Below are 27,291 nucleotides of genomic sequence, written 5' to 3'. Positions count from 1 at the left end.
ATTCTGCACTTTGTTCTATGCAATCTCGCATATGCGAGTAATTGCGGTTGGTTTCACTTGTACCTGTTGTTCCGTGCCTAGTGCGCATGTCTTCCATGTCCTGTGTCTGGGGCATTGTGGGCGGCGCCCTGTAATGACGTCTGCGGTTCAGTGGCGTCACTAGTACGCGACTGTGAGCCGCGGCGCCATGTTGGATGCGGCCCGCGATGCACTTCCCGGCGGGACGAATGGGGAACATGCGCCGCAATTAGGCGCACCTGATCCGGTATGTCAGGCATTATAAAACCAGACCCAGTACTATGCACCGCACTGCCCCCTGATGAAGCCAACGTGAAACGCGCGTTGGGGCTGCGGCGGTGACCCCCCTAAGACCGGAGATTGAGTATATTGGTAAGAGCCATTAAAACCGCTTTGAATGTGATATAGGCCGTTCTGTTGTTAGCGGCACCCCACTTGGGTAGATGTAGTTGTTCACCTGCGGACTGTCAGATGTGGTGGCGTCTTTACCCTAAAAACTGCACTTAATGGCATTTACATTAGAAAGCCGGATTAGCGACGTATGGGGGTCTTCCTTAGTTTCCCCTACTGTGTACTCTGTATATGTTATGAATTTATGATTGTGTTTTTAATATTGGTATAAATAAAAACGTATTTTTATACTTTGGGACATTTACTCCATGTGTTTCTTCTCGGGTTTTCTCTATACTTAGGTATAGCATCACATTAACCTAGTTTGTTATCTGCTAAGCTAATTGAAATAAAACAATTTCAAATTTATAGAAGAAATATAAACTATTCATTCAAATAAAATGCAATTTAGGTAAGCTCTTTCTTTAAAGGTTAGTGTGCTATATTATAAAAAAAATTACCTATCATTTAAAGTGGCATGTAAAAGTTTGGGCACCTCTGGTCAAATATAGTGCTACTGTGAACAACCAAGCAAATTGAAGGTTGTCTGCAACAATGCCTAAAGGTAAAGATGACACATTTTCTTTGTATTTTAGGGGAAATTTTTTTTTGCAAGTAATAAAAAGGAAAACGTGTAAATGTAAAAGTTTGAGCACCCTTAGAGATTTGTGTGCTCAGATAACTTTTACCAAAGTTTCTGACCTTAATTAGCCTATTAGGGTTATGACTTGTTTACTATTGCTGTTAGTAAAGGCCAGGTGATGTAAGTTACCCAGCTTTATAAAAACCCAGCCTCCTCTAAATTTGTGCTAAAAACAGCAGCCATGGGTTCTTCTAAGCAGCTGCCTAGCACTCTGAAAATGAAAATGATGGAGGCCCGCAAAGCAGGAGAAGACTATAAGACAACGTTTTCAAGTTGCTATTTCCTCAGTTCGAAATGTAATTGAGAAATGGCGGTTAACAGGAACAGTGGAGGTCAAGATAAGGCCTGATAGACCAAGCAAAATTTCAGTGAGAGTTGTTTGTAGGATTGCTAGAGACAAATCGGAACCCCTGTTTGACTGCAAAAGACCTTCAGAAAGATTAAGCAGACTCTGGAGTTTTGGTACATTGTTCTACTGTTCAGAGACACCTGCACAAATATGGCCTTCATGGAAGAGTCATCAGAAAAAAACCTCTCCTGTATCCTCACCATAAAATTCAGTATCAGAAGTATGCAAAGTAACATCAAAACAAGTCTGATGCATTTTGGAAACATGTCATGTGGACCGATGAGGTTAAAATACAACTGTTTGGCCACAATGATCAAAGGTATGTGTGGAGAACATCTCACCAACCATTACGCATGGGGGTGGTTCAATCATGTTTTGGGGTTGTGTTGCAGCAAATGGGATGGGGAACATGTCATGGGTAGAGAGAAATATGAAGTCATTTCAACAAATTGTTGATGTGGACATAACACCATCTGTAAAAACGCTGAAGTTGAAAATAGGATGGCTTCTACAAATAGATTCTAATCTATTATGGCAAAATCCACAATGGACTACCTCAAAAGGTGCAAGCTGAAGGTTTAACAATGGCCCTCACAGTCCCCTGATCTGAACATCATTGAAAATCTGTGGCTAGATCTCAAAATAGCAGTGCATGCAAAATGAATGAGGAATCTCACAGAACTGGAAGAATTTTCCAAGGAAGAATGGATGAAAATCCTTTAAACAAGAATTTAAAGACTCTTGCCTAGCTACAAAAAGCATTTACAAGCTGTGGTGCTTGTAATAGAGAGTGCTACTAGGTACAAAACAAGCAGGGTGCCAAACCTTTGCATCTGCCCATTTTCCTTGTTTTATTTTTTAAAATGTCAAAAATCCCTATATATATATATATATCTATATATATATATATATAGATATATATATATATATATATATATATACACACACACGAGGGGTGTTCATTAAAAATTTCCCCTGACACACTTCTATTTATCACAGGACACTGAAACTGCACACGTGTAATGATGTAAGTCTCTATAGGTTACTTGCCAATTTGCAAGTCAGAACTGATAACAGCCTTGATTTTACACGTGCTGAAGTGGTGTGAGGTTTGATAATGGACCCAGTGGAATACAGAGCAGTTATCAAGTTCCTTTACTTAAAAGGCTACACACCAAAGGAGACTTTCGATTAGAAGAAAGAGGTTTATAGTGATGATTCCCCATCATATCATGTAGTCAAGAACTGGCATCGTCAATTCAAAAGTGGTCTGAATTTGGTGCAAACAGCTCCAATTCCAGGGTGACCCCACTCTACTATTGATGAACACACTATGCAGCAAATGGAAGTTGCCATTTTGGAAAATCACTGTGTAGCCATTCGCCACCTAGCCCAAATAGACTCAAGATTAATGTAGGGTTTGAAGGGAAAAATCATCCAAGACCATTTTCACATGCTTAAGGTATCTGCTTGCTGGATTCCCAGGCTGCTCACACCTTTCCAGAAGCAGTAATGAGTCCAATGTTCTCAGGCTCTATTGACGATGTGCCATGGAAACCAGGAGGACTTTTTCAACAGACTGATCACACAGGATGAGAGCTGGGTCCATCACGACGATCCTGAGACTAAAGTCCAGTCGATGCAATGGAAGCACAGTGACTCACCGCCTCCAAAGAAGGTACGTGTCCAACCCTCAGCAGGCAAGGTCATGCTCACAGTATTTGGGGACCAGAGGAAATCTTTAATGAACACCCCTCGTATGTATTATACAGTATTATATATTTTTGCGTAAAATACAAAAGAAAAGAGTCATCTTCAACTTTAGTCCTTTTAGAGATCATTTCATCTTCAACTTGCTTAACTGTTCACAATGACAGTAATTTAGACCAGGAGTGCCCAAACTTTTACATTCTACTGTAGCTATTAACCTAACATTCCCTTTACAGCGGGACATGACTGTAAAAGAGGTATTTTCCATATGTGCTCCTGACAATGGAAGTTTGATGAATGTTTACATTGTAATGTTTGGTGTATTATGTACCTCATGTTATTAATTCAGTTTTTTTAAAAAGGCTTGCCTCAGAATCTGCACATCAAATATGTTGCCCGTTTATTTCTGGTACTTTATTGTACATATCACATTATATTTGCACAATAAATATAAGTATTTCCAGAACCCTGGAAAAACCGTCTTCTTCACGCATGACCATTTTTACAAATATTTAAAATGAAACAAAAATTATACAAGCCATGAAACATATACTTACAATATTCTAAAATTGCTGGTATTCACAAATCTGTCCACAGGCAGCAGTGACATAAACTGTGCCACCTGCAAAAGTAAGATAAGTAAGATAAAGTAGTCAGTAGTTTTATGTAGTCATGTATTGAAAATAATTTCATAGGAAAGCTATGTAAAAAAATTCTAAAAAAGATCTATTTACACATAAATAATATCTAATATTATTACACCCCAAAACCGTTTTACTCCTACGTTGTCTGGAAAAAAGAATTCATGTCACAGCTTGCAGATCGCCAGAAGAGGTGACATGTATTTGTTTCTGCAAGCTGTGACATTTTATTTATTTTAGTCATTGATATATAGCATTAATTTACAAACACCAGCATCAAAATCCTCAGTTATTTATTTTACTCATCCCACAGCACTTTACTGACATTATTATTGTTGTCCCCATCAGAGCTCACAATCTAAATTCCCTATCAGTATGTCTTTGGAATGTGGGAGGAAAGTAGAGAACCTGGAGGAAACCCACGCAAACGTGGGGAGAGCATACAAACTCCTAGCAGATTTGGTCCTTTGTGGGATTTGAATTCAGGAACAATGCAAAGAAACAGTGCTAACCACTGAGCCACCATATTGCCCCTCTGTGACATGAACTTTTTATACCAGACACCAGAGTAAGAAGGCTTTGAGGTTTAATAAATACAGAATCTGTAAGTACAGTCCCCAAGATCAATGATCACGTTGCTACCTAGTCCTTCTAGTTAATCCCTTTAGCTGTATACTTAAATTGTTTACGAGCAAAACATATTTGATTTTGTTCATAGTTTCTTGCTGTATCACACATGAGGTTACGTCAGCACACTTCCATTTACTGTATCCGCGACTGCGACTAATAGCCTTTGTTGCATGTACAGTTATTTCGTTGATATATCCTGTACTTACTGTGCGGTCAGCTTCTTCAGCTGTAATATTCTCACGAGATGTCATTCTTAGATGTATAGTTCGTTGTGGGGTATCTGACAATAGTGAGAACACCAATTTCAATACAGGTAACAAATTCAATACAGGTAACACATTTTTCCAAGCTACAAGTTACTCAGTCACTCATTAGAAAAAATTAAACACAAGGTTCCCAAGGAAGAGGACATCACAATATTAAATACAGGTTAGAGCTCAAAACATATCATTATCACCAAAATGCCCTCCCAAAGGTATTACATCAATTTCAAGCATAAAACTGTTTTTTATAAGAATATATAAAAATTAATTAACGACATTATTAAACAAAGTAACACTACCAAAGAAAGCAGGACAATGTAAGGGGTAATAATAAGGGGGTATAGCCAATGCATCAAAAAACTCACATTTCATCAAATAATTAATAATAAATAATTTCTAGCAGCAGCATAATGGCAAAGTGCAAGTGCATTGTGGGGGAAGCAGTATGAGACAAATAATCTATTATGAGCACAATAATAATAATAACAACGTGAAGGCAAAGTGCAAATGCAATGTAAATAAAAAGAGCTATTAAAAGCTTATAGTCTGCCTAACAGCAAAGTGCATACTCATGTGACGTGGAAATTGATAAATGCAGCATTTTGAAGTTGTGCAAGAAAGGAGATTGTTGTGAATTCTGTGGCAGAGTTCACTCCTGTGGTCACAAGTGGTACTTCGGCTGATTCTCTCTGGGAGCTTCCGTTTGTGGAGAAAAGTGGTACTGCAGCTTCTGAGTTTCCTCCCTCAGGTGATCTGGTGAGGTCGTTAGCTGCTTCTCTACTTAACTCCACCTGATGCTTTGATCCATGCTTCCTGTCAATGTTCCAGTGTTGGACTTGTGTTTCTCTGGATCATTCCTGTGGCCTGCTGCTCTGCATAGCTAAGTGCTTCTTTGCTATTTGTTACTATTTTTTCTGTCCAGCTTGTCTATTTGTTTTGCTGGAAGCTCTGGGACGCAAAGGGTGTACCTCCGTGCCGTTAGTTCGGTACGGAGGGTCTTTTTGCCCCCTTCGCGTGGTTTTCTTTAGGGTTTTGTGTAGACCGCAAAGTTATCTTTCCTATCCTCGTTCTGTCTAGAATATCGGGCCTCACTTTGCTGAATCTATTTCATCCCTACGTTTGTCTTTTCATCTTACTCACAGTCATTATATGTGGGGGGCTGCCTTTTCCTTTGGGGTATTTCTCTGAGGCAAGGTAGGCTTATTTTCTATCTTCAGGCTAGTTAGTTTCTCAGGCTGTGCCGAGTTGCATAGGGAGCTTTAGGCGCAATCCACAGCTGCCTCTAGTTGTGTTTGGAGAGGATCAGGAATTGCGGTCTACAGAGTTTCCACGTCTCAGAGCTCGTTCTATTATTTTGGGTTATTGTCTGATCACTGTATGTGCTCTGATCGCTATGTAGATTGTGTTACTGAATTGCCTAGCATAACAGTACAGGAAGCCAAAAGTACTAATGATTCTCAATAGAGGGAAAAAAGAAGTTCTGAGACCATTTTTTTTCCTTTGCACTGTGATTTGTCTTTTTTTTCCCCTAGACATTTGGGTGGTTCAGGACACAGGTGTTACAATGGACATTAAAGGTCTGTCTTCATGTGTAGATCAGCTCACGGCAAGAGTTCAAGATATACAAAATTTTGTGGTTCAGAATTCTTTGTTAGAACCGAGAATTCCTATTCCAGATTTGTTTTTTGGAGATAGAACTAAATTTCTGAGTTTCAAGAATAATTGTAAACTGTTTCTGGCTTTGAAACCTCGTTCCTCTGGTGACCCAGCGCAACAGGTTAGGATCGTCATTTCTTTTTTGCGTGGCGACCCTCAGGACTGGGCATTTTCTCTTGCATCAGGAGATCCTGCATTGAGTGATATCGATGCGTTTTTCCTGGCGCTTGGATTGCTGTACGATGAGCCTAATTCAGTAGATCAGGCAGAAAAAAAATTTGCTGGCTCTTTGTCAGGCTCAGGATGAGATAGAGCTATATTGCCAGAAATTTAGAAAATGGTCCGTGCTCACTCAATGGCATGAATCTGCGCTTGCAGCCATTTTCAGAAAGGGTCTCTCTGAAGCCATTAAGGATGTCATGGTGGGATTTCCTATGCCCGCTGGTTTGAATGAGTCTATGTCTTTGGCCATTCAGATCGGTCGACGCTTGCGTGAGCGTAAATCTGTGTACCATTTGGCGGGATTACCTGAGATTAAACCTGAGCCTATGCAGTGCGATAGGACTATGACCAGAGTTGAACGGCAAGAACACAGACGTCTGAATGGGCTGTGTTTCTACTGTGGTGATTCCACTCATGCTATCTCTGATTGTCCTAAGCGCACTAAGCGGTTCGCTAGGTCTGCTACCATTGGTACTGTATAGTCAAAATTTCTTCTGTCCGTTACCTTGATATGCTCCTTGTCGTCGTATTCTGTCATGGCGTTTGTGGATTCAGGCGCTGCCCTGAATTTGATGGACTTGGATTATGCTAAACGTTGTGGGTTTTTATTGGAGCCCTTGCAGTGTCCTATTCCATTGAGAGGAATTGATGCTACACCTTTGGCCAAGAATAAGCCTCAATACTGGACCCAGCTGACCATGTGCATGGCTCCTGCACATCAGGAGGTTATTCGCTTTCTGGTGTTGCATAATCTGCATGATGTGGTCGTGTTGGGGTTGCCATGGCTACAAGCCCATAATCCAGTATTGGATTGGAATTCCATGTTGGTGTCCAGCTGGGGTTGTCAGGGGGTACATGGTGATGTTCCATTTCTGTCAATTTCGTCATCCACCCCTTCTGAGGTTCCAGAGTTCTTGTCTGATTACCGGGATGTATTTGATGAGCCCAAGTCCGATGCCCTGCCTCCGCATAGGGATTGTGATTGTGCTATCAATTTGATTCCTGGTAGTAAATTCCCAAAAGGTCGACTGTTTAATTTATCCGTGCCTGAGCACACCGCTATGCGCAGTTATGTGAAGGAATCCCTGGAGAAGGGGCATATTCGCCCGTCGTCGTCGCCATTGGGAGCAGGGTTCTTTTTTGTGGCCAAGAAGGATGGTTCGCTGAGACCGTGTATAGATTACCGCCTTCTTAATAAGATCACTGTTAAATTTCAGTACCCCTTGCCATTGTTATCTGATTTGTTTGCTCGGATTAAGGGGGCTAGTTGGTTCACTAAGATAGATCTTTGTGGTGCGTATAATCTGGTGAGAATCAGGCAAGGCGATGAATGGAAAACTGCATTCAAAACGCCCGAGGGTCATTTTGAGTATCTAGTGATGCCGTTCGGACTTGCCAATGCTCCATCAGTGTTTCAATCCTTTATGCATGACATCTTCCATGAGTACCTGGATAAATTCCTGATTGTGTACTTGGATGACATTTTGATCTTCTCGGATGATTGGGAGTCTCATGTGAAGCAGGTCAGAACGGTTTTTCAGGTCCTGCGTGCTAATTCTTTGTTTGTGAAGGGATCAAAGTGTCTCTTTGGTGTGCAGAAGGTTTCATTTTTGGGGTTCATCTTTTCCCCTTCTACTATCGAGATGGATCCGGTTAAGGTCCAAGCCATCCATGATTGGACTCAGCCGACATCTCTGAAAAGTCTGCAAAAGTTCCTGGGCTTTGCTAATTTTTATCGTCGCTTCATCTGCAATTTTTCTAGTGTTGCCAAACCATTGACCGATTTGACCAAGAAGGGTGCTGATTTGGTCAATTGGTCTTCTGCTGCTGTGGAAGCTTTTCAAGAGTTGAAGCGTCGTTTTTCTTCTGCCCCTGTGTTGTGTCAACCAGATGTTTCTCTTCCGTTCCAGGTCGAGGTTGATGCTTCTGAGATTGGAGCAGGGGCTGTTTTGTCACAGAGAGGTTCTGGTTGCTCAGTGATGAAACCATGCGCTTTCTTTTCCAGGAAGTTTTCGCCTGCTGAGCGAAATTATGATGTGGGCAACCGAGAGTTGCTGGCCATGAAGTGGGCATTCGAGGAGTGGCGTCATTGGCTTGAAGGAGCTAAGCATCGCGTGGTGGTATTGACTGATCATAAGAACTTGACTTATCTCGAGTCTGCCAAGCGCTTGAATCCTAGACAAGCTCGTTGGTCGTTGTTTTTTGCCCGTTTTGACTTTGTGATTTCGTACCTTCCGGGCTCTAAAAATGTGAAGGCGGATGCTCTGTCTAGGAGTTTTGTGCCCGACTCTCCGGGTTTGTCTGAGCTGGCGGGTATCCTCAAGGAAGGAGTAATTGTGTCTGCCATCTCCCCTGATTTGCGGCGGGTGCTGCAAAAATTTCAGGCTAATAAACCTGATCGTTGCCCAGCGGAGAAACTGTTTGTCCCTGATAGGTGGACGAATAGAGTTATCTCTGAACTTCATTGTTCGGTGTTGGCTGGTCATCCTGGAATCTTTGGTACCAGAGAGTTAGTGGCTAGATCCTTTTGGTGGCCCTCTCTGTCGCGGGATGTGCGTACTTTTGTGCAGTCCTGTGGGATTTGTGCTCGGGCTAAGCCCTGCTGTTCTTGTGCCAGTGGGTTGCTTTTGCCCTTGCCGATCCTGAAGAGGCCTTGGACACATATCTCTATGGATTTTATGTCTGACCTTCTCGTTTCTCAAAGGATGTCAGTCATTTGGGTGGTCTGTGATCGCTTTTCTAAGATGGTCCATCTGGTACCCTTGTCTAAATTGCCTTCCTCTTCTGATTTGGTGCCTTTATTCTTCCAGCATGTGGTTCGTTTGCATGGCATTCCAGGGAATATTGTTTCTGACAGAGGTTCCCAGTTTGTTTCGAGGTTTTGGTGAGCCTTTTGTGGTAGGATGGGCATTGACTTGTCTTTTTCCTCGGCTTTCCATCCTCAGACTAATGGCCAGACCGAATGAACCAATCAGACCTTAGAATCATATCTGAGATGCTTTGTTTCTGCTGATCAGGATGACTGGGTGTCCTTTTTGCCTTTGGCTGAGTTCGCCCTTAATAATCGGGCCAGCTCGGCTACCTTGGTTTCGCCGTTTTTCTGCAATTCTGGGTTCCATCCTCGTTTCTCTTCAGGACAGGTTGAGTCTTCGGACTGTCCTGGTGTGGATACTGTGGTGGACAGGTTGCAGCAGATTTGGACTCAGGTAGTGGACAATTTGACCTTGTCCCAGGAGAAGGCTCAACTTTTCGCTAATCGCAGACGCCGTGTGAGTCCCCGACTTCGTGTTGGGGATCTGGTTTGGTTATCTTCTCGTCATATTCCTATGAAGGTTTCCTCTCCTAAGTTTAAACCTCGTTTTATTGGTCCGTATAGGATTTCTGAGGTTCTTAATCCTGTGTCTTTTCGTCTGACCCTTCCAGATTCTTTTTCCATACATAACGTATTCCATAGGTCATTGTTGCGGAGATACGTGGCACCTATGGTCCCATCTGTTGAGCCTCCTGCCCCGGTTTTGGTGGAGGGGGAATTGGAGTATATTGTGGAGAAGATTTTGGATTCTCGTGTTTCAAGACGGAAACTCCAGTATCTGGTTAAATGGAAGGATTATGCTCAGGAAGATAATTCCTGGGTTTTTGCCTCTGATGTCCATGCTCCCGATCTTGTTCGTGCCTTTCATGTGGCTCATCCTGGTCGGCCTGGGGGCTCTGGTGAGGGTTCGGTGACCCCTCCTCAAGTGGGGGGGGGGTACTGTTGTGAATTCTGTGGCAGAGTTCACTCCTGTGGTCACAAGTGGTACTTCGGCTGATTCTCTCTGGGAGCTTCTGTTTGTGGAGAAAAGTGGTACTGCAGCTTCTGAGTTTCCTCCCTCAGGTGATCTGGTGAGGTCGTTAGCTGCTTCTCTACTTAACTCCACCTGATGCTTTGATCCATGCTTCCTGTCAATGTTCCAGTGTTGGACTTGTGTTTCTCTGGATCATTCCTGTGGCCTGCTGCTCTGCATAGCTAAGTGCTTCTTTGCTATTTGTTACTATTTTTTCTGTCCAGCTTGTCTATTTGTTTTGCTGGAAGCTCTGGGACGCAAAGGGTGTACCTCCGTGCCGTTAGTTCGGTACGGAGGGTCTTTTTGCCCCCTTTGCGTGGTTTTCTTTAGGGTTTTGTGTAGACCGCAAAGTTACCTTTTCTATCCTCGTTCTGTCTAGAATATCGGGCCTCACTTTGCTGAATCTATTTCATCCCTACGTTTGTCTTTTCATCTTACTCACAGTCATTATATGTGGGGGGCTGCCTTTTCCTTTGGGGTATTTCTCTGAGGAAAGGTAGGCTTATTTTTCTATCTTCAGGCTAGTTAGTTTCTCAGGCTGTGCCGAGTTGCATAGGGAGCTTTAGGCGCAATTCACAGCTGCCTCTAGTTGTGTTTGGAGAGGATCAGGAATTGCGGTCTACAGAGTTTCCACATCTCAGAGCTCGTTCTATTATTTTTGGTTATTGTCTGATCACTGTATGTGCTCTGATCGCTATGTACATTGTGTTACTGAATTGCCTAGCATAACAGGAGATTATGTCATCCAATTATACAGGCTAATACCTACATAATTTGGAGAGTGAATGGACCCCGACCTGCCACCCCTGCTTTTCTCCATGTTTTCGTCTTTTTGTTTACATTGCATTTGCACTTTGCCTTCATGTTGTTATTAAGACCTTGTGCTCATAAGAGATTGTTTGTCTCATACTGCTTTCCCCACAATGCATTTGCACTTTGCCTTTATGCTGCTGCTAGAAATTATTTATTAATTATTTGATGAAATCTGACTTTTTTGATGCATTGGCTACACCCCTTTATTATTACCCCATACATTGTCCTGTTTCTTTGGTAGTGTTACTTTGTTTAATAATGTCGTTAATTTCTTTTTATTTATTCTAATCAAAAACTGTTTTATGGTTGAAATATACTCTTACCCTTTCACTCATAGAAAAAGTCCAGTAACCCGTCAAGCATTTTAGATGTAATATGGACTCTAACACAGAAGACCTACATTACACTGGGCCCTCACTAAAGTTGACTGTCAGTCACATGCTTACTCAGCCAACAGTTACTTCCCTTTCCCAGATGCATGCTTGCTTTGGACAAGGATCTATGTGTTCTTAAAAGGAAGGGGGTTGGGACACACTGCCAAAAACCTTAATATTAAAACAATTGGGCACATTAACCCTTTTTACCCAGACATCTACCATCCGGGGTGAGTCAGAACATGACCACACACACTAGATTCTCGATATGTTCCACAGAAACTTGCATGTTCGGCCGTATAATTGTATCTTTAGTCTTGAGGTATTTGTTGAACTGAATAACTTTTAAAAAATTAATTTACTGAAAGTAGAAGAAGTCAGTAGTTTTTCCTGGAATAGTGCCACTTTGTTCATGAGATATGTCTGATAACTTTGCTTATTCATTTCAAGTGAATGTGGATGTAAAAATACCAGGCTGAGGGCACACGTCCATAGCAGCAGACCATAAGGCCCTCATGGAGCCAATGATTTGGGGTACCTGATGCTGCATAGCTCCGGGCCCTCCCCACACCAATCATCAGAATTTCAGTGTTATTTACATCCTCAGGGTGTGGATACCACTCTGTAGAATAATGGAACAGGGAACCAAAAGCACTGTGATCCATTATACAGCCTGTGCATGTGTACCTGAGACTCAGCACACTTCAGGCTCAATGACATCATTGTATCACACCTACTATGCGAAGTGCTTACACTGCACGGTCCTGAGCAGTGCATCGTGGAAATGAGGGCAGGTATCTGTGTTTTTTTCTTAAATATCAGTACTTGTGGGGGCCATCATACTGGGTCAGGGGTTAAGAGGACATCATACTAAGTGAAGGGTTGTGGGGTGCTAATACCGAGTATAGCGCTGCCATACTGAATGAGGGTCTGTGGGGGCCATCATACTAAGTGAGGGGTTGTGGGGCCCATTTTAATGAGTGAGGAACTGAGGAGGCATTATACTAAGTGAGGGGCTGTGAAGGCTATTATACTGAGTTGGGGTTGTGATGGCCATCTTTCTGAGTGAGCAGTGAACTGTAGAGGCCATCATACTGTGTGTGGGGGGTGCAGGGCTCAATATACTGAGTGGGAGAATGTGGGTGACATCTCAATAAGCGAGGTGCAAAGGGGTCCATCATACAGTGTACGGTCATCACACTGAGTGAGTAGATATGGGGACCATGGTTCTAAGTGGGGTACTGTGGAGGCAATTAGAAGATTTGAAATGGGGCCTCGTGTTTTCTGTGTATGCTCCTGTATCACGCCTATTGTTTTCATTTCAGCCTCTTATAAATAATATATGAACATTATACCTTTTATTTTCATCTATGAGTTACATTATTATAATATCATACCAATGTGCTTTTGTTCTACGTTAGGCTGCTCTTGATAACTTACTCTCTGCAGCATCTGGAATGTATCTGTTACCAGCTTCTAAGCAACGATTGTCGGAAAACATTGGGTGGCAGTTACATTTCTGTTCACATGTACTGCCAACTCTACTGCATGGTTGTCCATTTCCACAATAATTAGGGTTACATGGTCCACATACACTTGTGCACTCATAGCCATTTCCTGCAGATGAAACAAATCAAACATAAAATCAAGTATTCCATATATTACCACACCTCAGAAGCAACATGTTGTCAATGTTTTTTCTTCAGGACTCTGAAAGTTAAATTTTGTACTACAAGATACCTGTAAATAGTTTTTCACTTGAAAATACTGCAATAATTATAATTTATGGAAAATGAAGCGCAAGAATTTATTCATTATGAATGATACATAAAGAGCTATGATCAAACAAAAGCACTGAAACAACAGTGACCAATAAAAAAGTTTAATAAGACATATATCTGTGAAAACTGATAGAACACATTTGCCTTTGCTTTTTCAAGAACATCATGTATGCTGGCTATCTATTGCCTTTTTCCACATATTGGAGTTGTCTGCCTTGTCAGTCAATGTTTGCTTGTTCAAGAGCATGTATGCCTAACCAGAGTCTTCTACAAAAGAAAAGACGCCATTTGCACACAATGTTTTTAGTGCCATGCTCTCCTCTACCAAGAGTCAAGAACTCCAAAACATCTGTGTCTTTTTCTTTGGAGAAGACTCTGGATTTTCTAATATCCTTTTTATTTTTGCAAGGCTTGTAAAAGGTTCAAAGAGTGGCTACCTCAATAGATGATTTGTGATTCATCCAAAAATGATCATCCCCATTTTATACATTGCAGAAGAATTACAATAGGAAATCAGGAAAGACTATCATAGCTTGTATTAAAACCAAGGCAGGAAATGCAGCAGCCAATTTAGGGTAATTTAGCATGGTGAGATGACGTAAGCACTCACAGGTAAGCAATAGAAATAGAAAGGGAAAGCCCTAGGACAGAGGACTTGAGCAGGATGAAAGCAATTGCCAGCCTAGTGACATCTTAGTGAAAATCCGATTCTCTTGCGTGAGAGAATCGCAGCACAGGTGTGGAGAAGATGCAGAACTTATTCTCTTTATCTTCACCACTGTCTCTGCCCACGGAAATTGGACTGCAATCATATGTTTGCAGACCCAGAGACTTGTATGGGTGCACATGATCCAATTATCACTCACACCATGATGTGATTTTTTTGTTCATGCCAAATTGATATGAGAAAAAAGCACTAGTTGGCAGCAGTGCTCCATAGTAGAACATTGGGAAGAGTGCTATCCAATAAAACATTGACTAGCAATCAGCCATGTTATAAGCTCATGTGAGTGAGATCAAATAATAGGAGGAAAAAAAGAGAAACTTTAGGTGCCACAGCTGTGCCACTGTGATTGATCAGTAATAAAATATAGATGGTACTTGTCCTGCTGCATTTGAATTACAAGTAGACATATTATTCATGCTTAATGCACTAGAAAGCAGCAGCAAGTTATTTAAAAATAAATGTAAAATCAGTCAGAGTTTGTGTGCTTGCTAGTCACAAGGGACTGTACTGAGGTTTTTCAGTTCTTGAGCAGACTTTTTTCATGAAGAAGAAAATATTTTATTTTATAAAATACTAAACAACATTCCTCAAAATCAAGACATTTCATTGTCTACCACACAAAGTGTACGTGTCACACACATTGTTTTTGCACATCTGTTTTATTGTACAAATGGTATATCCATACATGCCACACAAATACAGTGGCCTGTTTCAGATGCTAGCCTTTGTTTGTGTAACTTGTCATCCGTTTTCTCAGTCACAGCAACAGAATGTTACCTGAGATAATGACACCATGGGTTAGAGTCAGTGTTCTGCACAGAATGGTAAGCCTCATTACAAATGACTAAGTTGAATAATTTTTAGGCTGTTTTTAAAGAAGATGAAAAATCTTAGTCCTAGTAGATGTCTTGGGATTACACGCACCTTTCAACGCAACTGGACAATTTTGCAAAATTACGATTTGCATTGAAGTTTTGGAAAAAATTAATCCAACCTGGCTAATTTAAATTTCAAAACATTTGACCATCTCTAGCTACAGTCCCTTCAATACTTAAGACTAGAAAGCCAGAAGCCAGGGAGCCCAGTCCTGATCTGGCACAATCTAGTAAATATGCCTGTTTGCCTGATATTAGGAGTGAAAGCCCAGGACTGTGATCACTGCAGCAGGATGTTGCTCCTAGCAACCAGAAAAATGACTGTTTTAGGAAGGAGGGAAATATGAGTGCAGCATAGGCCAGTCAAATGTTGGTGGTAGGGGACCCTACAATTAGGCAGACAGACAAGGTCATCTGCCACCAAAACTGTGAATGCCGAACAGTCTGTTGTCTGCTGGGTGCTCGGGTTTGACATATTGCAGATTGTATAGACAGATTGCTGGGTGGGGCTGAGGAAAACCCAGGGATTATGGTATACATAGGTACCAATGACAAAGACAGAGGTGGAAGGTCCTTAAGAATGATTTCAGGAAACTAGGAGAAAAGCTAAAGGCCAGGACTTTCAAGGTGGTATTTTAAGAAATACTGTCAGTGCCATGAGCATCACTACTAGATAGGCAGTGGGAGCTGAGGGAGAAAAATAAGTAGCTTAGAAATTGGTGCAAAAAGGAAGTGCTTGGGCTCCTGGAGAACTGGGACGACTTCTGTGTCAGCCACAGGCTCTACAGTAGGGACAGACTGCACCTCAATGGGGAGGGTGCAACTGTGCTTAGGGAAAAAATGGTAAGACGGATCGAGGAGCTTTTAAACTAGATTCTGGGTAAGAGAGCTTAGTTGTGCTAATAAGGAGATAGATAGAGTTGATTGAGAGTGAGACACTAGGGGTATATGAAGATTGGGGGGGCTGGGACATGTAAGCAAAGCAGGAAGCAAAGTAGGGGTAACAAATGTGCTAATAATATTAAATGTCTGCTGGAAAATGCAATAAGTGTAGCAAGCAAAATTAATGAACTGGAGAATCTTATGACGATCTCAGAATATGATGTGGTGGGCATTACAAAAACCTGGCTTGATGAGAACCATGACTGGGTAACAAACATATAGAGTTACACTACATTTAGAAAGTACAGTAGGATAAAAAAGGTGGAGGGGTGTCCATCTTCATAGAATCCAAATTAAAACCTGCGCTCAATGAAGACATTGGGGGGAGCTACAGCAATGTAGAGTCACTATTGGTAAATGTACATGGGGATAGCAATAATGGAAAGCTGCTAATTGGAGTTGGCTACAAGCCTCCTAAAATAGCTGAACTGGTAATGGATGAAATGCTGCAATAAATTAAAAAGGCAGCAAACAGTAATAGGGTTTTTATAATGTCCACACATTCTATGGGACATATAATCTTCTAGTTATACGAAAAGCTACAATGTCTTACCCACAGTTTAGGACTATTACCTCTCTACTGGATTTGGTTCTGTCAAATAGACCAGATGCAATTTGAGACCTACAGGTCATGGAACCTTTGGGATGCAGTGACCATAACATGGTAAGTTTCAATGTAATTTTCAATCAAACATTCAAAAATGGAAATGCCAAAACCTGGAACTTTAGAAAAGCTAATGTCAACAAATTAAGGGAAGAGCTTAATCATGTAGATTGGGACCACGTCATTGTAACTGGGGATACCGAACATAAATGGGGAATTTTTAAGCAAATACTACTTGAATCCTGCAGAAAACTTATACCATCTGGTAGTAAAAAGTCAAGGAATAATAAGAAACCATTATGGATAAATAAGACAGTACAGAGTTTAATAAGACAAAAATAAAGAGCATTGAAAATGTTAAAATCCGAGAATACTGAAATAGTATTTCAGGAATATAAAGATCTAAATATGAAATGTAAAAAATAAATCAAGCTAGCAAAGTTATCTACAGAGAAACAAAGTGCCAACGACATTGAAATAAATCCCAAATGTTTTTTTTATAAATACATCAATGCCAAAAGAAAAAACAGATGGTATCAGCCCCTACAAAGAGGACAATTATAAGATAATTACAGAGAACAGAAAAGGCTGAGATATTAAACAGGCACTTTTCATCCATGTTCACCAATGAACTCTCTGTTAAGCTTCTTTTACATTTGCTGCAGTTTTTCGCTGCGGTTTCCCGTTTTTGCAGCCCCAATAGATTTTTATAGGGCCCTCAAAATGGGCTGTAATAAATCGACAGAGCGCGGTATGCCGTATGGCCATGAGGGCTGTAATTACAGCCATGAAAAAATATTGAGCCAGCTCGATATTTTTCACGGCTTACGGACAAGGCCCACATTGAAAATCAATGGGGCTGCAAGAACAACAGAAGCTTATTTTTGCGGTGCATCATGTTGACCGTGTTTGCAGATCGCTGTTTTTTTCCCTACTTTTTTTCTACTATTCTAAATCAGAAAAACGGCCATCCGCAAGATTTTTGCTGCCCGTTTTTGCGGCAGACCGTGAAAATTACGGCAATATGACCCCCCAAAAAAAGTCCCGCAAAGAAAGTCCTGAAAAATTGGGCTGCAAAAATCATGGCAAGTGTAAAAGAAGCCTTAGAGGGATCATTCAACTAAGCAAGAATCAAAAATCACAACCTGATATAACTAGTTTAACAAAAAAAAATACAGGTGAATCTCCCAAATTCATAATATCATCAAAAATGTAATTTAATTCAGTTCTTCAATACAAAAAGTGAAACTCATATTTTAGAGTTATTACAAACAGAGTGATCTATTTCAACTGTTTATTTCTGTTAATGTTGATGATTATGTCTTACAGCCAATGAAAACCCAAAAGTCATTATCCCAGTAAATTGGGCCTACTGAAAGCTATGTTCAGTAAATGCACTCAATACTTGGTCGGGGCTCATTTTGCATCAATTACTACATGAATACGACGTGGCATGGAGGCGATCAGCCTGTGGCACTGCTGAGGTGTAATGGAAGCCCAGGTTACTTTGATAGCAGCCTTCAGCTCATCTGCATTGTTGGGTCTGGTTTCTTTCATATTCCTCTTAACAATAGGAGATCTCATTTACATGTATGTATATATATATATATATATGTGTGTGTGGCCTGTACAAAACACTGCCACATGATTTATTCCTTCGTGCTCCTATACCGCACCCTCATATGTACCTGATGTCCTGATGGATGTAATTTTCATCTTTCTCCATTAAAGATCACAATCTTCACAGCAAATTCGGGGTGAGTGCCGCATTAGTTTCTTCTCTTTTACTGCATACCGATTACTCTCTGGATGGAGCACCATTACCCTTTACGATTGTGACGCCTGAATACACAGCTGTCCATTAACAGTCCTGCATGCTTGGAAACATTCTGCTCTAGTGCCGTTCTGCTCCCTATACTATTACGAATATATATATATATATATATATATATATATATATATATATATATATATGTGTGTGTGTGGCCTGTACAAAACACTGCCACATGATTTATTCCTTCGAAAGACCATACTGAGGACTAGGGGGCACTCATTAGGTGTGGAAGAAAGGCGATTCCAGTAGCTAAATAGGAAAGGGTTCTTTACAGTTAGAGCAGCCAGACTGTGGAATGCCCTACCACAAGTAATGTAATGGCAGACACTATAACAGCTTTCAAAAAAGGGCTGGATGATTTCCTTGATACACATACTGTAACATTGCTGGTTAGAGTTAAATTATTGAGAAAATATACAATTGGTTGAGAAAGGTTGAACTTGATAGACCAAGGTCTTTTTTCAATATACAGTATGTAGCTATGAAACTATGCAAATATTTATTGTGAATATCATTGTAAATAAATACTAAACAATTTGAATGTACCTTATATACTTTAAGGCCATGTTCACACTATGCGGTTTTTACTGCGGAACCGCGGCGATTTAGCCGCTGCGGGTCCGCAGCTGTTTTCCATGCAGGGTACAGTACAATGTTACCCTATGGAAAACAGAAACCGCAGTGCACATGATGCGGAAAAACCCGAAAAAAACCGCGCAGAATTGCTGCGGAAAAAAAGAAGGACCATGTCACTTCTTTGTGCAGAATCGCAGCGATTCTGCACCCATAGAAATGCATTGATCCGCTTACTTCCTGCATGGGGCTGTGCCCACCATGCGGGAAGTAATGCGGATAATGTGCGGGTTATACCCGGGGTGGAGGAGAGGAGACTCTCCTCCAGGCCCCGGGAACCATATTTGTATTAAAAAAAAAGAATTAAAATAAAAAATCATGTTATACTCACCCTCGGAAGTCTCAGCGCTGCACGCGGCCGTTCGGTCTCAGGTTTGCTATGCGACCAGGACCTTCGGTGACGTCGCGGTCACATGACCGTGACGTCACCGATGGTCCTGGTCGCACAGCATCTTTGGAACCGGACCACCGTCTGCAGCGCCCAGGAGATCGGGACGTCAGAGGGTGAGTATATCATCATGATTTTATTATTTTTAACACTACTATTGATGCTGCATATTGCTGCATATGCAGCATCAATAGTAGAGGTAAATCCCGCAGCGGAACCCGCAGCGGAACCCGCAGGACAAACCGTGATAAATCTGCAGGGATAACCACAGCGGGTTTGCCCTGCAGATTTATCAAATCCGCTGCGGGAAAACCCGTGGGACAAAAAGGAACGTGTGAATGTGGCCTAATAGTTTTATATTCACAAGCATAACAAAGATTAAGAAACCACCGGAGACTAGACGGAGGTGGACATGACTTGGGGATGGGTGGACTGAGAACTCCTGCAGCCTTTGTTTGTATTGCAGTGTAGATTTTAAGCAAGAGTGATGTTGCTTTAAGAGGAAGGAGTTTAGATGTTTGTGCCTGGTGTATTACTGTGAGGAGGGTGGGGCTTATATAGGGGAGGCAACTCTGGCTCTCCCTCATTCTCTCACTCGATGGACAGGAGGAAACATTGGAGGAAACACCGGATTCAAGTTAGTCTGCAGTTAGCTATTAGATATTAGTTCGTTATTCGATTTTCATGTATGGCAGTTAGCTATTAGTTATTAGTTAGCTATTCGATTTTCCATGAATGGTGAATTATACATAGAGTGGATATTGTTTGGGTAAAATTTTGATCAGGACTTTGAGACATTTATTTTGACTACTTGTGGTCCTGGGTTATTCAAGTAAATCGCTTATGTCGCACATAATCAAACGCACTCAATCGTACGTAAATTCAATTTGAAAACAGGTACCCTTGACCACTAGTACTCAAAATGAACATATCAATGTCCTGAATAATATTTACCAATAAAAATATTAACTCTATGTGTAGTTCAGAAGTTATTCACGTAAATCGCTTATGTCGCGAATAAACAAACGCACTTAATCAAACGTAAGTTCAATTTGAAAACAGGTACCCTTGACTACTAGTACTCAAAATGACCAAATCAATGTCCTGAATAATATTTACCAAAAAAAAATCAACTCTATGTGTAGTTCAGAAGTTATTCACGTAAATCGCTTATGTCGCGAATACACAAATGCACTTAATTGTACGTAAGTTCAATTTGAAAACAGGTACCCTGGACCACTACTACTCAAAATGAATATATCAATGTCCTGAACAATATTTACCAAAAAAAATATCAACTCTATGTGTAGTTCTGAAGTTATTCACGTAAATCGCTTATGTCGCGAATAAACAAACGCACTTGATCGTACGTAAGTTCAATTTTAAAAGAGGTACCCTGGACCACTACTACTCAAAATGACCAGATCAATGTCCTGAACAATATTTACCAAAAAAAAATATCAACTCTATGTGTAGTTCTGAAGTTATTCACGTAAATCGCTTATGTTGCGAATAAACAAACGCACTTGATCGTACGTAAGTTCAATTTTAAAAGAGGTACCCTGGACCACTACTACTCAAAATGACCAGATCAATGTCCTGAACAATATTTACCAAAAAAAAATATCAACTCTATGTGTAGTTCTGAAGTTATTCACGTAAATCGCTTATGTCGCGAATAAGCAAACGCACTTGATCGTACGTAAGTTCAATTTTAAAAGAGGTACCCTTGACCACTACTACTCAAAATGACCAGATCAATGTCCTGAACAATATTTACCCAAAAAAAAAATCAACTCTATGTGTAGTTCTGAAGTTATTCACGTAAATCGCTTATGTCGCGAATAAACAAACGCACTTAATCGTACGTAAGTTCAATTTGAAAACAGGTACCCTTGACCACTACTACTCAAAATGAACATATCAATGTCCTGAATAATATTTACCAAAAAAAATATCAATTCTATGTGTAGTTCTGAAGTTATTCACGTAAATCGCTTATGTTGCGAATAAACAAACGCACTTAATCGTACGTAAGTTCAATTTGAAAAGAGGTACCTTGGACCACTAGTACTCAAAATGACCAGATGAATGTCCTGAATAATATTTACCAAAAAAAATATCAACTCTATGTGTAGTTCTGAAGTTATTCACGTAAATCGCTTATGTCGCGAATAAACAAACGCACTTAATCGCATGTAAGTTCAATTTGAAAAGAAGTACCCTTGACCACTACTACTCAAAATGACCAGATCAATGTCCTGAATAATATTTACCAAAAACAATATCAACTCTATGTGTAGTTCTGAAGTTATTCACGCAAATCGCTTATGTCGCGAATAAACAAACGCACTTGATCGTACGTAAGTTCAATTTTAAAAGAGGTACCCTTGACCACTAGTACTCAAAATGACCAGATCAATGTCCTGAACAATATTTACCAAAAAAAAATATCAACTCTATGAGTAGTTCAGAAGTTATTCACGTAAATCGCTTATGTCGCGAATAAACAAACGCACTTAATCGTACGTAATTTCAATTTGAAAACAGGTACCCTGGACCACTACTACTCAAAATGAACATATCAATGTCCTGAACAATATTTACAAAAAAAAATATCAACTCTATGAGTAGTTCTGAAGTTATTCACGTAAATCGCTTATGTCGCGAATAAACAAATGCACTTAATCGTACGTAAGTTCAATTTGAAAACAGGTACCCTTGACCACTACTACTCAAAATGACCAGATCAATGTCCTGAACAATATTTACCAAAAAAAATATCAACTCTATGTGTAGTTCAGAAGTTATTCACGTAAATCGCTTATGTCGCGAATAAACAAATGCACTTAATCGTACGTAAGTTCAATTTGAAAACAGGTACCATGGACCACTAATACTCAAAATGAACATATCAATGTCCTGAACAATATTTACCAAAAAAATATCAACTCTATGTGTAGTTCAGAAGTTATTCACGTAAATCGCTTATGTCGCGAATAAACAAATGCACTTAATCGTACGTAAGTTCAATTTGAAAACAGGTACCCTGGACCACTACTACTCAAAATGAACATATCAATGTCCTGAACAATATTTACCAAAAAAAATATCAACTCTTTGTGTAGTTCTGAAGTTATTCACGTAAATCGCTTATGTCGCACATAATCAATCGTACTCAATCTAACAAATTTTGTCCCAAATATTCAGAACTCTATGTATTTTTGAAGAATTATACAAAATATGCTAACTCCACATGTGAAACATTTTATAGGTACCTCACTGTTTGCTATCACAACTTACTTGAAGTTTCCATAAGGGCTTAACCCACTAATCTATGTTCAATTCAAGGGTTGTTGAACAGATGCTAAGTTTGTGTGTGAAATTACACTTAATAAAGTTTTATGTCATCAAATTATTTATATGTAATTGTATCGTCATTCTTAACCTTTTTTAACTTTACATAGTGGTTCTTGTGTAGACATGGGGGTCAGTGGGTGCTCTCGTCCGCTGTCCCGACCGCCTTTACAAAGACAGCATGGACCATGGCTCATCCCAACTGAACGCCCGACCTCCTCAACAGTGGGTGGAACACTACTCAGACAACAGAGGGTGAGGGAATCACAATATTAGGACTTTCTTGGATCTCCAAACAATTGATGGCATAGATCACACAACCAGCAAAACACATAATGTAACAGGCAACAGTTTCTCACCCTTCCACTGGCTCCCCAGGGATTATAATATCCGTTCATCAGAGCTTCCAGGGCTACTTACTCCAAGCCAGCAGCACCCCGCTTTCGGCAGGCACCCACCGAGAACGGAATAATGCCAGATTTAGGAAGCTGACTGAGTACCGCAAATTCTGTAGTCAGGTGACTGGATTGTCCCAAGCTGTATACCATCCTTATGTAGTCTTTGATATCTCAGCCGAATCCTTGCATTTGATGCTGAAGTCCATGTAGTCTTATAATCCATGTTCGGTTATGGCCTGCCAATCGGATCCGCAGATCAAAAATTGGTACCATGCAGCAAGAGAGACTTGGTCACTGGACAGTCCTTCTATACCCCTGAGCTCTCAATTCAGACTTGGGGCTTCATGATTGGTGGAATAAGAGTGGGCTAGATTGGCTAGATTCCAAGCCGCAAACATAATATCCTTAGTACTAATGGTGTCTAACAGAGATGAGATAGAGTCAGCTAATTTACATAGAATCCAGCAATACAATGAAAGGTTAGCATAATTGATTTATCTGAGTCTGTGACCTTCCCTGGAAAAGGTAATTACATGAGTCAACAGGAACTGTAAACCTACACTCCTAAAGGCCCCTTCACATTAAGCTACGCTGCAGCTATACAGACAACGATCCGGATCGCTGCAGCGTCGCTGTTTGGTCGCTGGAGAGCTGTCACACAGACCGCTCTCCAGCAACCAACGATGCCGGTAACCAGGGTAAACATCGGGTAACTAAGCGCAGGGCCGCGCTTAGTAACCCGATGTTTACCCTGGTTACCATCCTAAAAGTAAAAAAAACAAACAGTACATACTTACCTACCGCTGTCTGTCCCCGGCGCTCTGCTCTGCTCTCCTCCTGTACTGTCTGTGTGAGCACAGCGGCCGGAAAGCAGAGCGGTGACGTCACCGCTCTGCTTTCCGGCTGACCGACGCTCACAGCCAGTACAGGAGGAGTGCAGAGCACAGCGCCGGGGACAGACAGCGGTAGGTAAGTATGTACTGTTTGTTTTTTTTACTTTTAGGATAGTAACCAGGGTAAACATCGGGTTACTAAGCGCGGCCCTGCGCTTAGTTACCCGATGTTTACCCTGGTTACCAGTGAAGACATCACTGAATCGGCATCACAAACGCCGATTCAGCGATGTCTGCGGGAGATCCAGCGACGAAATAAAGTTCTGGCCTTTCTGCTCCGACCAACGATGTCACAGCAGGATCCAGATCGCTGCTACGTGTCAAACACATCGAGATCGCTATCCAGGACGCTGCAACGTCACGGATCGCTGTCATTCTCATTCAAAAGTTGCTCAGTGTGATGATACCTTTAGGAGTGTAGGGTTAGGCTACGTTCACACTAGCGTTGTGCGCCGCTGCGTCGGCGACGCAACGCACAACGCATGCAAAAACGCAGCAAAACGCACGCAAAAACGCTGCGTTTTGCGACGCATGCGTCGTTTTTTGCCGAAAATCGGACGCAAGAAAAATGCAACTTGTTGCGTTTTCTTGGTCCGACGCTTGCGGCAAAAAAGACGCATGCGTCGCACAACGCAACAAACAAAAACGCATGCGTCCCCCATGTTAAATATAGGGGCGCATGACGCGTGCGTCGCCGCTGCGTCGCTCGACGCTAACCCGACGCACACTAGCATAACGCTAGTGTGAACGTAGCCTTAGGGTACCGTCACACAGTGGCATTTTGATCGCTACGACGGCACGATCCGTGACGCTCCAGCATCGTAACAATATCGCTCCAGCGTCGTAGACTGCTGTCACACGTTGCAATGTATGACGCTGGAGCGATAATTTCATGACGTATGTGCGATGTACACAACAAGCCAACGGCTTGTTGGTTACTATGCGCACATCGTATACAATATCGTGCACACCTTTGTTACACCATGCGATCATGCCGCCACAGCGGGACACTAGACGACGAAAGAAAGTTTCAAACGATCTGCTACGACGTACGATTCTCAGCGGGGTCCCTGATCGCAGGAGCGTGTCAGACACAGCGAGATCGCTGGAACGTCACGGATATATCGCTGGAACGTCACGAATCGTGCCGTCGTAGCGATCAAAATGCCACTGTGTGACGGTACCCTAAGGGTACCGTCACACTATACGATTTACCTACGATCACGACCAGCGATATGACCTGGCCGTGATCGTAGGTAAATCGTAGTGTGGTCGCTGGAGAGCTGTCACACAGACAGCTCTCCAGCGACCAACGATCCCGAGGTCCCTGGGTAACCAGGGTAAACATCGGGTAACTAAGCGCAGGACCGCGCTTAGTTACCCGATGTTTACCCTGGTTACAAGCGTTAAACTAAAAAAAAACAAACAGCACATACTTACATTCTGGTGTCCGTCAGGTCCCTTGCAGTCTGGTTCCCGCACTCAGTGATTGCCGGCCGTAAAGTGAAAGTGAAAGCACAGCCGCTGTGCTCTGCTTTCACTTTACGGCCGGCAGTCACAGTGCGGGAAGCAGACTGCAAGGGACCTGACGGACACCAGAATGTAAGTATGTGCTGTTTGTTTTTTTTTAGTTTAACGCTTGTAACCTGGGTAAACATCGGGTAACTAAGCGCGGTCCTGCGCTTAGTTACCCGATGTTTACCCTGGTTACAAGCGAACGCATCGCTGGATCGCATCGCTAGATCGCTAGATCGGTGTCACACACACCGATCTAGCGATGACAGCGGGAGATCCAGCGATGAAAGAAAGTTCTAAACGATCTGCTACGACGTACGATTCTCAGCAGGATCCCTGATCGCTGCTGCGTGTCAGACACAGCGATATCGTAACGATATCGCTGGAACGTCACGAATCGTACCGTCGTAGCGATCGAAATGTTATAGTGTGACGGTACCCTCAGGGTACCGTCACACAGTGCAATTTTCATCGCTACGACGGTACGATCCGTGACGCTCCAGCGTCGTAACAATATCGCTCCAGCGTCGTAGACTGCTGTCACACTTTGCAATCTACGACGCTGGAGCGATAATTTCATGACGTATGTGCGATGTAGAAGCCATTGGTTACTATGCGGACATCGTATACGATATATGTTACACCATGCGATCATGCCGCCACAGCGGGACACTAGACGACGAAAGAAAGTTTCAAACGATCTGCTACGACGTACGATTCTCAGCGGGGTCCCTGATCGCAGGAGCGTGTCAGACACTGCGATCTCGTAACTATATCGCTCGAACGTCACGAATCGTGCCGTCGTAGCGATCAAAATTGCACTGTGTGACGGTACCCTTACAGTTCCTGTTGACTCATGTAATTACCTTTGCCAGGGAAGGTCACAGACTCAGATAAATCAATTATGCTAACCTTTCATTGTATTGCTGGATTCTATTTAAATTAGCTGACTCTATCTCATCTCTGTTAGACACCATTAGTACTAAGGATATTATGTTTGCGGCTTGGAATCTAGCCAATCTAGCCCACTCTTATTCCACCAATCATGAAGCCCCAAGTCTGAATTGAGAGCTCAGGGGTATAGATGACTGTCCAGTGACCAAGTCTCTCTTGCTGCATGGTACCAATTTTTGATCTGCGGATCCGATTGGCAGGCCATAACCGAACATGGATTATAAGACTACATGGACTTCAGCAACGAATGCAAGGATTCGGCTGAGATATCAAAGACTACATAAGGATGGTATACAGCTTGGGACAATCCAGTCACCTGACTACAGAATTTGCGGTACTCAGTCAGCTTCCTAAATCTGGCATTATTCCGTTCTCGGTGGGTGCCCGCCGAAAGCGGGGTGCTGCTGGCTTGGAGTAAGTAGCCCTGGAAGCTCTGATGAACGGATATTATAATCCCTGGGGAGCCAGTGGAAGGGTGAGAAACAGTTGCCTGTTACATTTTGTGTTTTGCTGGTTGTGTGATATATGCCATCAATTGTTTGGAGCACCCACTGACCCCCATGTCTACACAAGAACCACTATGTAAAGTTAAAAAAGGTTAAGAATGACGATACAATTACATATAAATAATTTGATGACATAAAACTTTATTAAGTGTAATTTCACACACAAACTTAGCATCTGTTCAACAACCCTTGAATTGAACATAGATTAGTGGGTTAAGCCCTTATGGAAACTTCAAGTAAGTTGTGATAGCAAACAGTGAGGTACCTATAAAATGTTTCACATGTGGAGTTAGCATATTTTGTATAATTCTTCAAAAATACATAGAGTTCTGAATATTTGGGACAAAATTT

At 41.7% G+C, this 27,291-nt stretch overlaps 1 protein-coding gene across 1 annotated transcript in view; it reads right to left on the bottom strand.

Annotated features, from left to right (window-relative positions):
* Positions 1-27,291, bottom strand: part of LOC138637788 (mucin-4-like) — a 124,838-nt gene that overhangs the window by 9,912 nt on the left and 87,635 nt on the right. Inside the window, exon 19 of the mRNA XM_069726710.1 lies at positions 12,974-13,150. Coding sequence (XP_069582811.1) covers positions 12,974-13,150 — 177 coding nt within the window. The remainder of the gene's footprint in view (positions 1-12,973; positions 13,151-27,291) is intronic.

This window comes from Ranitomeya imitator, chromosome 5 (genome assembly GCF_032444005.1).
Source record: "Ranitomeya imitator isolate aRanImi1 chromosome 5, aRanImi1.pri, whole genome shotgun sequence".
In the NCBI taxonomy this organism is placed as follows: Eukaryota; Metazoa; Chordata; class Amphibia; order Anura; family Dendrobatidae; genus Ranitomeya; species Ranitomeya imitator.
Note: the sequence above shows the minus strand (reverse complement) of the source record. Positions and strands in the feature narration are given on the sequence as shown.